Source organism: Pseudorca crassidens, chromosome 2 (assembly GCF_039906515.1).
Source record: "Pseudorca crassidens isolate mPseCra1 chromosome 2, mPseCra1.hap1, whole genome shotgun sequence".
Taxonomy (NCBI): Eukaryota; Metazoa; Chordata; class Mammalia; order Artiodactyla; family Delphinidae; genus Pseudorca; species Pseudorca crassidens.
Window position 1 is genome coordinate 53,069,897 of NC_090297.1, and position 13,277 is coordinate 53,083,173.

Sequence of the window (13,277 nt, forward strand, 5' to 3'; positions counted from 1 at the left end):
TTACCTAGGAATTACTTAATATTCTTCCCCCCACCCCCACCCTAAAGAGGGAGAGAGTATGTAAATAAGTTACCTTTTCTTTTCTGTTTGCTTTAAAGAGTTTCCGTTCTTGACTGTGCCTTTCCTTACTGACCATCTGGATCCTCTGTTCCCAAATATATATTTTTGAGGTTATGCTTTTCTGACTCCTAGTTCACCTGTTGTGGTCCACCTGTAGACTCACCTGAAAAACCTTTCTGTGATTCGGTCTTTGAATTGATGTAGATAAGAGGAATCTGAGATAATACTGCCTGTTGTAAAGGTAGGCTGGAGCGGGGAATATTAGCCGTCACATCTACGGTCTCAGGAGAATGAAGGTACCATATTCGATCAGTTCTTAAGTGATTCATGTAAGTGATCAGTAGATCAAAGGGGTAGATTACAAGTGATACCTTTCTATAAGTTACAATACTGCACAAAGAAAAAATGTTCAAACACTTCCAGAAATGATTAATATGCACTTCCTTGGAAAAACTTGCCAAATAATTGAAATATATGTTGGAAAAAAACCTGCATTAGTCTTTCATATCATAAAGTTACAATTTTAAATTAATTAGCTCTTAATTAACAGCTAATTTTACCTTTTATACATACACTTTGTAAAATCTATACAAGTATCAAAAAATAACTATACCTTATTCAGCTGGTAGATTAAAATCAAACACCAGCTCTCTGTTATTTTTATGGGGATGTAAGATAAGTTTAAAGCAGATTTCTAATTTACCAGTTTAGAATACTAAAAACTGATGAAGTGACTGTCTTGTTTAATTTAAAACAGGAATCATTCATTTCAGTTGCTACGGGTCTGCTTATACTACTATCATTACTATAATAAGGCTGAGAGTCAAACTACTGTCACTGGTATTAGCTATCCCAGTATGTAATCGTTATTTATAGATAGAAGTTATCAGGTAAAGTTTCTTCTGCAATTCTCAATCCCTTTTTTGTGTGCCTAAATGGAAAATACCTTAGAAACCAGTTTTAAGACTTTACAAACCAGTTATCAATAATTTATTTCTACCCATTAATTTATTCATTTATTTAATTTTGGGGCTATTATCTCGGCCCATAAAGTGTCAATTATGATTTTCATTTTGCTATTTTTGGAACTGTTTCTTGAATCAACTAACTTATTCTCTGCTTTTGTCAGTAAAAAAATTTTTTTTAGTCTCAGTAAAATTAGTGTAAACATTCACATATTTAATAGTACCTTTAAAATAAGAATTACTACATTTAAAATGGTTCCAAAACGAATCTATAAATGGTAATATAAATTAAAAAATACAAACTTAAAGTAAATAAATTTAACATTAGCTATGGTATAAATAATGGTAAATGTAAGTGTACCTTTGAGTCATTAAAATGTCTTAAAAAAGATAACAGCATATTACCAGAACATTAGAAACCACAGCCATGATTCTCAAACTTCAGCGATCGCCGTTTGATATTGTTTGGCCACTGCATTCTTGAGTAAATTAATGCTATAATTTCCAGAATTAAGTCCCAAGTCTTTTTCAAAAGTTCTTAAATTCTTTTCACACTCAATGTTGAATACATGGCTTTTTTCAAATGAATAAAACAAGTGCATTTATATTAGAGATCCATTTTGCGCAGGCTCATTCGACTGAAGGAATCCCTGGAGAGAAAATGAAAGGATATAGTTATAAGTAAACAATTTTTATATAATCCTGTAAAGTATGTTTACATGCTTTCTTTCTGCCAATTATCTCAAAGTTTTGCCACCAAAAGCTTATTGACTTTAAAACTTTTTTGCCACCAAAGCTCTTTTAACACTTCAAGTTACATGCTTATCCTACACACTCTGCCTTATATATTCTAACTTGTAGAGTTCTCTATAGATTAGAAGTATATTATAGTAACCACTCTATCCAAGTCCATTGATCATTTATTCATTTGTCCAAAAGATATATTAGATATTATGATTAAACAAGAACTAAGGGATAATGGGAGAGAGTTAAGGAAAAGATTTACTTGGGGTTATTAAAAGGCAAAATGGAAGTGTTTTACTTAAAATATTAAATTCTAAGTCTTAAATCAGTGGTTCTCAATTTTTGGGGATTTAGGTCCTTTATACACTCTTAAAAATTGTGGACCCCCCAAGGAAGCTTTTGTTTATGGATTATATATTGATATTTACCATATTAGAAATTAAAACTAAGAACATTTAAAATTATTTTATAAAATAACCCGTCACATGTTACTGTAAACAGCACTGTTTATTAAAAGTAATTTGCAACAGTTTTAGAAGAGTGGCATTCTTACATAATTTAACATCTGGCTTAAAAAGCCTAAATTCTTTTTTTTTTTTTTTTTCTGGTACGCGGGCCTCTCCCGTTGCAGAGCACAGGCACCGGACGCGCAGGCCCAGTGGCCAGAGTTCACGGGCCTAGCCGCTCCGCGGCATGTGGGATCTTCCCGGACCGGGGCACGAACCCGTGTCTCCTGCATCGGCAGGCGGACTCTCAACCACTGCGCCACCAGGGAAGCCCCTAGATTCTTAATATCTGCTTCTGCATTCAATCTTTTACATGGCACGTAGTCTCTGGGAAAGTCCACTGTACTCTCATGAGAGAATGAGCATGAAAAAAATATTTGGCATTAATATGAAAATTTGTTTTGACTCAGGAACCTCCTGAAAAGGTCTGAGGGACCCGTTGCATGGGTCCCAGATTATACCGTGAGAACCACCATCTTAAAACTTCCTAAGCTTTCTGCAAAATAATATTCCAGATTTTGTAAATCAGCAAAATAAAAAGTTCAAGTTCTATGGGAATTTTATTTTCTAAGTGCTGAAGAAATTAAGACTGAAGAGGATAATTCTTCAATACTTCTTAATGTATTTTCCTTTTTCCTTAAGCTGGTTTGTTTTGCTTATCTTTCCTGCCATTAACGTGAATAGTCTCTTAAGGTTTCCAATCTCCAGGAAAGGAGAGGACAGGTACAAAGAGATCATGTTCAGCTTTGAATCCTGAAGCTTGTTTTTTTCTTGGAAAATAGCAGTCTTAAAAGAGTGTTCATCAAGAAAAAGGATTTTCTAAATTTCAAAAAACTGCCTGCAAATATTAAGAACTAAAGCTTGGAGGAATAACCATCAGAGAGGAAGGCAAAACTCAGGGTAATGGTGTAATGGAAAGCTTCCTTCAGATAGGAACAATATTGTCCATTGAAAGGAGCTGGAGAGATTTGATGGAAGTGAGACTACCATTAGGAGACTTCCTGACTACTCCAGGGACCCAGCACCCCATCCCAGGACCTCTGACCAATGACTGTAAGACTGGCGGAGGTGGGTAGAGCAGCAAGAAGTAAGAAATTCCAAAAAGATTGAAAGGGAAGCCCAAAGTGGAGGGAACTAGAGTTGCTTCCCATCAAGAATTTCAAGAGGAAACCACCCAGGGTGTCTTGCATCACTGTAAGGATGATGGAAGCAAAATATAATATATTCTGCCAGAGAAAGGATCTAAAACAGGCCTCCTCGTCTCCTGTTCCTGTAGATGGTCTGTCTACATGCTCCCTGTAGGGGACAAGACATATCAAGCAGGCACTTGGTATACATTTTCAGAGGCCTAGAAGTACACAAATATTAGATCACTGAAGAACAGGGAATATTCTCATTTGATCAAATAGCCAGTTAAACTTTCTTCTGTAGTATATTATACTTTGCATTTACATTCCATTTATATAAGCAACTTCAAAGACCTTCCAAATATTAATTGATCAGGTAAGTACAATTTAATAGCTTCACTGCCATAATTCAAAGAAAAGTGTGATAAAATACTGGTGCCACAACAATTCAATAGATGTATGTACATTTGGATTTCAAAATGCAAAGAAGGCAGTTTACATGCCCTGTCTGGAATTCAGGGGTTAAAAGGATAAGCACTGTCCTTGGAACTTCACATGCCATTTAATTTCCACAACAACCTCTTCAAGGTATTATTTTACAGAGGAGAAATCTAAGATTAAATTATCTGCTCAAGTAGAATTATGGTCAGTTGTAGAAAATTCCAGGTTACTTCCACTTCTAATTTTATTTGTCACAATTAGAAAGTGAAGAAAAATAGTGAAGTCGTCTTGATACTCAGTGGGGTTATCTGTTTTAATACAAATCTAGAAGAACATACTCTATACTATTTACTGTCAGGGATAAAGGAAATGAATACCTGGCTTCAAGTATATTCTAGCAAATTCTCTCATAGAAATACCAGAAAGTGTGACAGGACATTAAAAGGAACAGTTCTAGGAGGCCAGACTTATGTGTGGTTTCCTGGTTAGTATGAGTTCTTAAAACAACTTTATTATTCTCTTTATTACAGAAAGAACTGACTTTTATCTTGTAGGCTGATTCAGGTATAGATGATGAAAGGCTTACATAAGTTGAACTTGTTAGGTTTCAGAAGACAATATTTGAAACCATTTAATAAAAGTTAAATAAATTCAAAAAAAAAAAGTTAAATAAATTCACTTTTAAATAGTTAAAGCAGATTTCATTTTTCTGAAGATATCCAAAGTAATAGAAAAAATAAGCATACCTGTGGCAGGTAACAGGTAATACTGCCTTGTATAACTGAGGGATCTTTCTGTTTATCAGAGGCTGTAGGGCCTCTTTAAGGCGATGATAGTTTCTCTCCAGTTCCCTTTGATACTCCTTTTGATCTGGCCCAATTAAGCTCTTATTTTTTCTTAAGGCATCCTCACACCTAGGAAAAACAGTGTGTTATCAAAAGAGTTCTTGTGGCATACTTTCAGGGCAGGCATATATATATATATATATATATATATATATATTCACCATGACAAGGACATTGAGTTTTTCGGTTGTATGTAAAACATCCTCTCTTGCAATTAGGTTTAAAGCAGGGAACAGATGATCAACAGAGTTTCTTTAAAATCTAACATCCGCTTCCAGTTTTCACAGTTGAAAATTATATATACTTTAATATTAAATCTGACACCCTTTTTTCCCTCACATATCACCACTAGACTAAAAGTTCTTTAAGGGATGTAACCGTACTCATTTATGTAGCAACAATGGCGTCTCGTACAGTGGTTTGCCTTTATTCAAATAAATGTTTCTTAACAACTGAATAGATCTGATAATATCTTTTATCCAACTTATTCAGATATTTAAGAAAAAATATCTGGACTCCAATAGATAAATGGAAAAAGTGTGTTTTAAAAAAAGTATACATATCAATACTTGTAGAATGCAGCTAGAGTGATACTTAGAGGAAAACATATAGCCTTAAATGCTTATATTAAGGAAAGAAGACTAAAACTGAAGAGCTAACAAGCAACTTTAAAAGAACAGAATAAACTCAAAGTATAAGGAAGGGAATAAAATTTTAAAGTATGATAGCTCTATACTAAAAAATGCAAAAGTTGGTTGTCAGAAAAATCTAAAAAAATAGACTAAGCTCTGGCAAGAATAAATGAGAAAAGGCCAAGTATCCTCTTCTAGAAATAAAAAATGGGACATAAATTCAAATACAGCATAAGTTTATAAAGGCACAGAGGATATTATGTACAATTTAATGCAAATAAATATGAAATTCTACTTTTCTACATCAATTACCAAAAACATTAAGCAACAAATATGAATAAAATTTATTAAACAAAAATATGAATAATGCTAAAACCATCAAATCAGTCAAATCACAAATCTACCCACAAAGAAAACATAAACATGCAAATTCTACTAAACATTCTAAGGACAGATAATCCCTTTGTAACACAACTATTCCAGAGTATATAAACTATTCCAGGGTATAGGGGGAAAAAAAAACTATTCCTGAGAAGAGTTTCAAACTCATTTTTCAAGGTTGGGATACCAAAACCTAATGGGGGCTATAAGAAAATACTTGTAATTCAATCTCACCCATGAAAACAGTTGCAAAACTCCCAAACAAAATACTATGAAACTGTTCTAACACCATATTACATCCCTACTCCCCACATACAACCCACCTGATAAAATTTTAAAATTTGTCATGATAAACTTTTAGCATAACAAACAGGTAGGAACTTGTTTCACCTAATTAAAAATATCTACAAAAACATGAAGAAAACATTATACTCAATGACGAAAAAATTTCTTTTAGATCAGAAACAAGAAAATGATGTCCTCTATCACTATCCCCATTCAACACAGTAATGGAGGTCCTAAACATTACTGTAAGAAAGAGATTCTACAGACAAATTATTAGAATTAACAAGTGAATTTGGCAGTATTCTCATGTAAAGCATATAAAATTCAACTACATTTCTGTATGCCAGCAAACAGAAAATATAATTTTAAAAGATACCATTAACAAAAGTATAAAAATATTAAATACCAAAGAATAAGTCAAAAGATACGTAAGCCCTCTACAAAAAAATTAAAAAAAAAAACATTCAGAAGATCTAAGTAAACGGAGAAGTATACCGTATTCATGGACTGGAAGAGTCAGTTCTCTTCCAGTTGATCTATAGATTCAGATTCAGGTTATTATTTGGGGTGGGGTAGAGGGAGAGATATATTGATTCTAAAATTTGAAATTTATATCAAAAGGAAAAGGGCCAAAAGTAGTCCTTGAACAAAATGAGAGGAACTGCTCTATCATATATGGAAGTTTATTATAAAGCTGCAGTAATTAAAACACCGTAATATTAGTTTAAGGAGAGATAAGTAAACAGTGGAAGAAAACAAAGATCCTAGAAACAGATGCACACAAAGTGAGCACTTGATGTGTAATAGTGCAAAGCAGTGGAGAAAGGGTAATCTTTGAAATAAGTGGTGCTGGGTCAACTGCACATCCATATGGGAACAGAAATCTGACCCCTATCTTACATCATATTCAGTTACCAGTACAGACAAAAGTCAAACTGATCCCTTCCTTGAACCATATACAAAAATCAAATTTAAGCAGATTTTTTTAAAAAGTAAAAAGGCCTTTTTTGCCTTCTTGCCCTTTTGTTTAGGCTATATTGAATTTTAGAGATACCATTATATTGACTTTTTAGAAGTCAACATAGAATGTTACTCTGACCTCAGGTAAAAAATTTCTTAAGACACAAGAAGCAATAGTCATAACAGAAAAGACTGAATCATTTAACTATATTAAAGTTAACAACTTCTGTTTATTAAAAAAAAGGTGCTAAGCCCCAAATTCAGAGAAGGTGTCTATGATATTTACAAATGATAAAGCATTACATATCCAAGAATATGTAAATACTCTTAGAAATCTGTAAGGAAAAGAATCCAATAGGAAATGGCAAAACAAAAACAAAAACAAAAATAACTTGAACATACAACTTTACATCTTGCACATGACAAGATGTCCAACCTCACTGGTAATCAGGGAAATGCAAATTTAATCCATAATCACATAATCATTTCACACCCACAAGATTGGTAAAAAACTGTCAGACAATATCAAATATTAGTGAGGTTACATAGCAATAAGAACTCTCTCAAACACTACTGGTGAGAATGTAAATCTGGCTTCACACTTTGGAAAAAGATGTGACATTATCTGGTTGAAGTAGAACCTATGAACCAACAACACTACTCTTAGGTATATAAGCCCTAGGCTATCTCTTGTACCTCCAGAAGTAGGTAAAGAAATATTTGAATAGTATTCTTTGTAACTAAAAAACAACAAAAAACAAAAACCAGGAGACAGCCAAGATGTCCATCCACAGAAGAATGAATAAATCATGGCACATCCATTCAATGAAACATATAAAATAAATAAAGCAACATTTATTACAGCAATATCTCACAAACATTAAAAATAGCAAGTCACAGAAGAATATGTACACTCCATTTATAAAAGTTAAAAAAACATGCAAAACTAAATAGTGTAATAGGGATATATTCATTTATGATAAAACTATGAAAACAATAAGGAAAATGACAAATATGAAATTCATGTAGTGGTTACCTCTGAAGGAAGGGAGGGTGATAATATCAGAAAAGGGCATGTGAGGAGGGATCTCAAAGCAATGATAATGCTCTATTTCTTAAAAGCTGGGTGGCAGGTACATGACTTTTTTCTCCCTATTCTTTAATAGCAAATGTTATAAATACTATTTTGAATCTACTCAAGATTTAATGAAAACAAGTTTTAAATGCTAAGCCCCAAAATATAAAGAGTAAATACAAGAAAAAGTGTTTATTGTTTTTAGGAATAAAGGAATGCAAACTGAAGTACCATTTAAACTGATTAACAAGAGACACCCTATTTAAATGGCATTACTTAAAGTAAGGTGTACTGTGACTAGTACACTTGCATTCTTGGCACTGTTAATATTTAGAACCTTTTTGGAATAGACTACATATGAGGGGCCAATAAAAATGTTTATGTACTTTGGCTCAGTCATCTCATGCTTAATATTTTAATTCAACAAAAGAAAAACGATACATTTGTTAACTATACCACACTTAAATTCAACATAAATTCAGACATTTGATGAGATAATATAACTATTAGAATAACAGTTTTAACTTTAATTGAAAAATAAGAATTTAAGATAATATGTATATTATAACTGAACTATGGTAAAATATATATGCATATTGGCATAAAAATATATACACACAAAAATTAAAAAGGCAGTATTGGCTATGACTTGTAAGGTTTATATCATGTAGTTTGTTTTGTTTTTTTCCTTTTTGTAATTTAAAAGGAGAAAACCTTCTCTGTGGTAACCCTTAAGAAGACCTGCAGACTACAGGACTTCATTACCCTATACTAAATATACACAAAGAGGAGGACATTTGTTTTAGAATCGTAGTCATGATAAAAATTCCAAAATAATAGCAAGAAAATAAGCATCTATTGTTAAATGTCTATGACCTAAAGAAGTATGTATTGTTTCAAGATCATCTGGCTCACAAGCACAGCAGGGATATTTTGGTTCTTATTTGAAACCTCCCAAATAATAAAATTAATGTTAGAAATCAATTTTTAAAAAATTTTTATTGGAGTATAGTTGATTTACAATGTTGTGTTAGTTTCATGTGTACAGCAAAGGGAATTAGTTATTCATATACATATATCAACTCTTTTTTAGATTCTTTTCCCATATAGGCCATTACAGAGTATTGAGTAGAGTTCTTTGTGCTATACCGTAGGTCCTCATTAGTTATCTGTTTTATATACAGTAGTGTGTATATGTCAGTCCCAATAGAAGTCAGTCAATTCTACAAGTACAAAGCAGCTTTCTTTCTTTTACTATGGCAGCTCATCTATACCATACATTAGGAGCTATGTATCCTATAACCAAACCTATAAGGTTGTCTAGCTCAATAATCAGATTATAAAATCCCAGACTTCCAATGAAGCTATCTGAAGTTTTTAAAAGACATTTACCATGTTCACGCAGGAGAAACTGACAGAAATTCATGGCAGCTATTGCAGTGAGAATAAGGAAAATACTGTCTCAAGAGACTTGAACAAGTTAGCATGCCTCATATTTTCCTGACGACAAAACTGATATAAAGTAAAATTCTGTCTACCCCAATAAACCCTTTCAATGAATGATTTGATAAGGGAAACCACAGTTCATAATTTGATAAGAGAAACCATAATAGGGAGTCAAAGACTGGATTCTGACTATGGTTCTGATGCTGCTTTGTTAAGTGACAAGTCATTTACTTAATGGTACACAAGGGCCTTACAACCTACTTTCCCAGTGTTTGACTACTTGTTTTCATAGATTGCACAGTTCCAGCTTCACTAAACTATTCATCTTTCTCAGAACAGATTCTGAACTTTGCTCATGCTGGTTTTTTTGTTTGTTTTTAGTATACCCTCCCCCCTCTTTTCTGCCTGAAAAACTAATATTCATCCTTCAGGGTCCATATATAATGTTAATTCCTGTGTGAAATCTTCCCTGACATCATCAAGTAAATTATCATTCCCTCTTTTGTGCTCATAGTGTTAGTAAAGCAGGAATCAGTATCAAGTTGATGACTATTTTCCCCTATTGTTCCAAAATTTAGTATTTACTGAATACCTATTTATTACATGCCAAGTATTATTTGTGAAGAAAAGAGTTAACAGCAGGCCTGAGCCTGCTATCCTTAGGTCCTATTTGAAGGCTGGCCCTTGGTTACTGTCTGGGAATTTGGATTTGGGAAGGGTTCCTATCATACCCAGAAGATAAGAGTGGCTCACTGTGCCTGAACTATTTATACAAACACTATAGTTTCTGCTAAATACCTGCTTTCCTTTTGGGAGTCTGGAATTTTGGTACCTGTCAGGGAAAAGGTGCTTACATGACCAGCCTCCAATAAAAATACTGGTTGGCACTTGAGTCTCTACTGACCTTCCCCGGTAAACAACATTTCACATATGCTGCCACAACTCTTTGCTGGAACAATTAGCACCTCCTATGTGGCTGCACTGGGAGAGGACCCTTTGAAGCCTATACCTGGTTTCCTCTAGACTTCACCCCCTGTGCCTTTTCCCTTTGCTGATCTTACTTTGCACTCTTTTACTGTAACAACTCATAACCAGGTCTACAACTACATGCTGAGTCCTGTGAGTCCTCCTAGCAAATCATCAAAACTGGGGGTGTTCTTGGCGACCCTGACACCATGGATTATTTCACCTAATTTGCACAACCTCCCTGTATGAGGTAAATATTATTATCCTTACTTCATACATTAGAAAACTGAGGATCATAATGATTAAGTGACCTGGAAAAGAGACATAAAATGATAAGGATAAGATCTGAACGTAAATTTTTTGCTTCCAAGTTTGCTGCTTGTATATTTTCTGAGGGAAAGGAAACAGAAACTCTCACATTGAATGTTCACAATAAATAACAGCTTTCAAGTTAAATGTTAAACTAATAATAGTTTCAAGTTGAAAAAATTTCCTGAGTCTAGGCTTTTCTAATCTTTAAAATTTAAAACATGGCATTATACACAGTATTGGGGGGCAGGGATATACATACATAAGGCATAGTAAGTTATACACAGACAACCTCTCATTGTGAACCATTTTCCTATAGTTTCTCTTTTCAATAGTCCCTGAAGACTCTCACATCAAACTGTGTATTGGACAGTCTCAATTTGAATATCTTTATGTAGGAAACCTTGAATACCTTTTAGTAAAATCTTTGAAGCAGAGTCGCAATTTATTATGATGTCTGAAGAGCTTTGGGTCACTGGGTATTTCAGACAGGAAAACCTGGGCAACTTCCAAAGGCCCCTGTAAAATAAGAAAATAAAAGTGTGTTTTTGTTTTTTATATATTCACAGAGATAGAATTTGCCAAAACCATTTTTCTTAGCACTAAGCTTGATACATATATGTCTATGCCTATATTAAAACTTTTCAGAGATGGATTCTGACAATACATTTTTAGTTTTTCCTAATGTCAAATCTATATTCTTGCCCACAGCAATTAACTTATTAGTTCATTTTTCAAAGAAAAAGAGTAGGAGCTAGAGGACTGACTCTTGTATTCATTAATGTATTCTGCCTTATATTTTTTATATTCTTTAATTTATCCTAGATATAAAAGTTGTCAGGCTAGTGACAATCAGTTGTGAGTCCACTGATTATTAGACACTTGATTTTACTAAAACAGCTTCCCTCAGCATTCCAAATGTGTTCCTAATACTGTGAATTAAAGGTGATCTTTTGTAAGTTACGTCATTTGGAAGTAAAACCTCCAAATCACGTATACTTTTAGGAGGTAAAGGTCTTAAAATCTTCATACCAGTTTTGGTAGGGCATTTTTTGGCTTCATTTCTTTAACCCAAAAAAAGGTAAGATATATTACATGAAATCTTACTTGAAGCTTTTTTGGATTTTCCCTTACCTTGGACTACTCACTAATCATCAGCAAAAAAAGCTGAATGAACCCATTACAAGGAGATAATGGGGATGGCTTCTAATCTGCATATGACAAAACAACAATATCTTGTGTATGTACATTATTCAAATTTTCAAAATGATTTCACATTACTTATTTACTATTCTCAGCTCACTGTGAAGGAGACCTGGAGAAGATAACATCAGGGAGTATCTAAGAGAGTAGATACACACACATGCATGGAACATGTAGCTCTGAAAATGAGCCCTTCTTTTTAGATCACATTCTTTCAGTACAAGCTTTTAAAGGAAAGGCCATTTTGAGTGAAATCTATCCCTTCTTAATAGAATGTTTCAGAACAGATAGTTAGAAAAACAGGCAGTTTAAAAGGCAGGTGTGAAAATTTTTTAATAACTGAGATTATACTAAAAATTTTGTTTTTCAGTTTAACTTTTGCAACTACTTCTAACATATTTTCACTTGCTTTGACACTTATTTGTGATCTCTGTAAAATATAATAATGAAATCATTCAAAATTCCATTTATAACTTAAATCGCACAGTATTAGCAAATGCTCCAACCTGATTCACTGTTGTGCCTACAGATCCCTGGAGTACCATCTGAAGCATTTTGGGGTCTGCTGGATCCTGATGTGTGGCAAATGCCAACTCCTGCGTTTTTTTCTGCATGTCTTCAATAGCAACTTCAATTGGTGTTAAGATGATCTGGGTCAAATAACATCTATTAGGTCAGTGTATTGATTGAAAAATATTTAGTGAGCTTTATACACAATCAATTAAAATAAGAAAAAAGTGGTGACCAATTGTAAACTATTATCTAATAATAAAATTCCAAAATTTGGATCACTAAATAAAAAATTAAAAAATCAACCTTTTAAAGCATAAGCGAAGGGTGAATTAGGGACTTAGAAAAGAAGCTGAAAATTAATGACTTAAAAATGGGTAAAGTTCTAGTATGTTACCACGTGAGGAATGATACACAATGCTATATCCACATTGTTTTCACATGGCTCCAATGTATTTGCTCCACTATTTCTATTTCCCTATTTGGAGACCTACCTCCTCTTTGTGAGTGACATTAACCCTTGTCTTAATATAAGGAAAGGCATGAGAAGTAGTCAGAATGGTCTTCCGTTTGAATTGTTCATGAAGTTCCCCATGGGCACGACCATCTAAAGTGAAGGGTGTACAGTACATGAAACGACGAAGATTATAATTTTTGTCAAAATATGTGATTCTGTCCTTCATCTCATATGTGTCAAAGTATGGCTCCACGTAGGTAATCTGAATATATGCCTGGGAAAGGAAAAAGTTCTTCATTTTCATTGTGAAATCATCATTCAGTCTTTCCCAAAAAAAATCAGTCTCAAAGATATACCTATGTGTC

The 13,277-nt window shown here is 33.4% G+C and overlaps 1 protein-coding gene across 6 annotated transcripts in view; it reads right to left on the reverse strand.

Annotated features, from left to right (window-relative positions):
• Positions 1-1,218: 1,218 nt before the first annotated feature.
• The window catches only part of DOCK7 (dedicator of cytokinesis 7), a 208,106-nt gene continuing 196,047 nt past the window's right edge, over positions 1,219-13,277 (reverse strand). For all 6 annotated transcript variants that reach the window (XM_067726375.1, XM_067726373.1, XM_067726376.1 and 3 more), the window contains 5 exons: positions 12,950-13,186; positions 12,452-12,595; positions 11,155-11,261; positions 4,590-4,757; positions 1,219-1,675 (listed from right to left, as the gene is read on the reverse strand). In XM_067726375.1, coding sequence (XP_067582476.1) covers positions 1,633-1,675; positions 4,590-4,757; positions 11,155-11,261; positions 12,452-12,595; positions 12,950-13,186 — 699 coding nt within the window. In that variant the 3' untranslated portion in view covers positions 1,219-1,632. The remainder of the gene's footprint in view (positions 1,676-4,589; positions 4,758-11,154; positions 11,262-12,451; positions 12,596-12,949; positions 13,187-13,277) is intronic.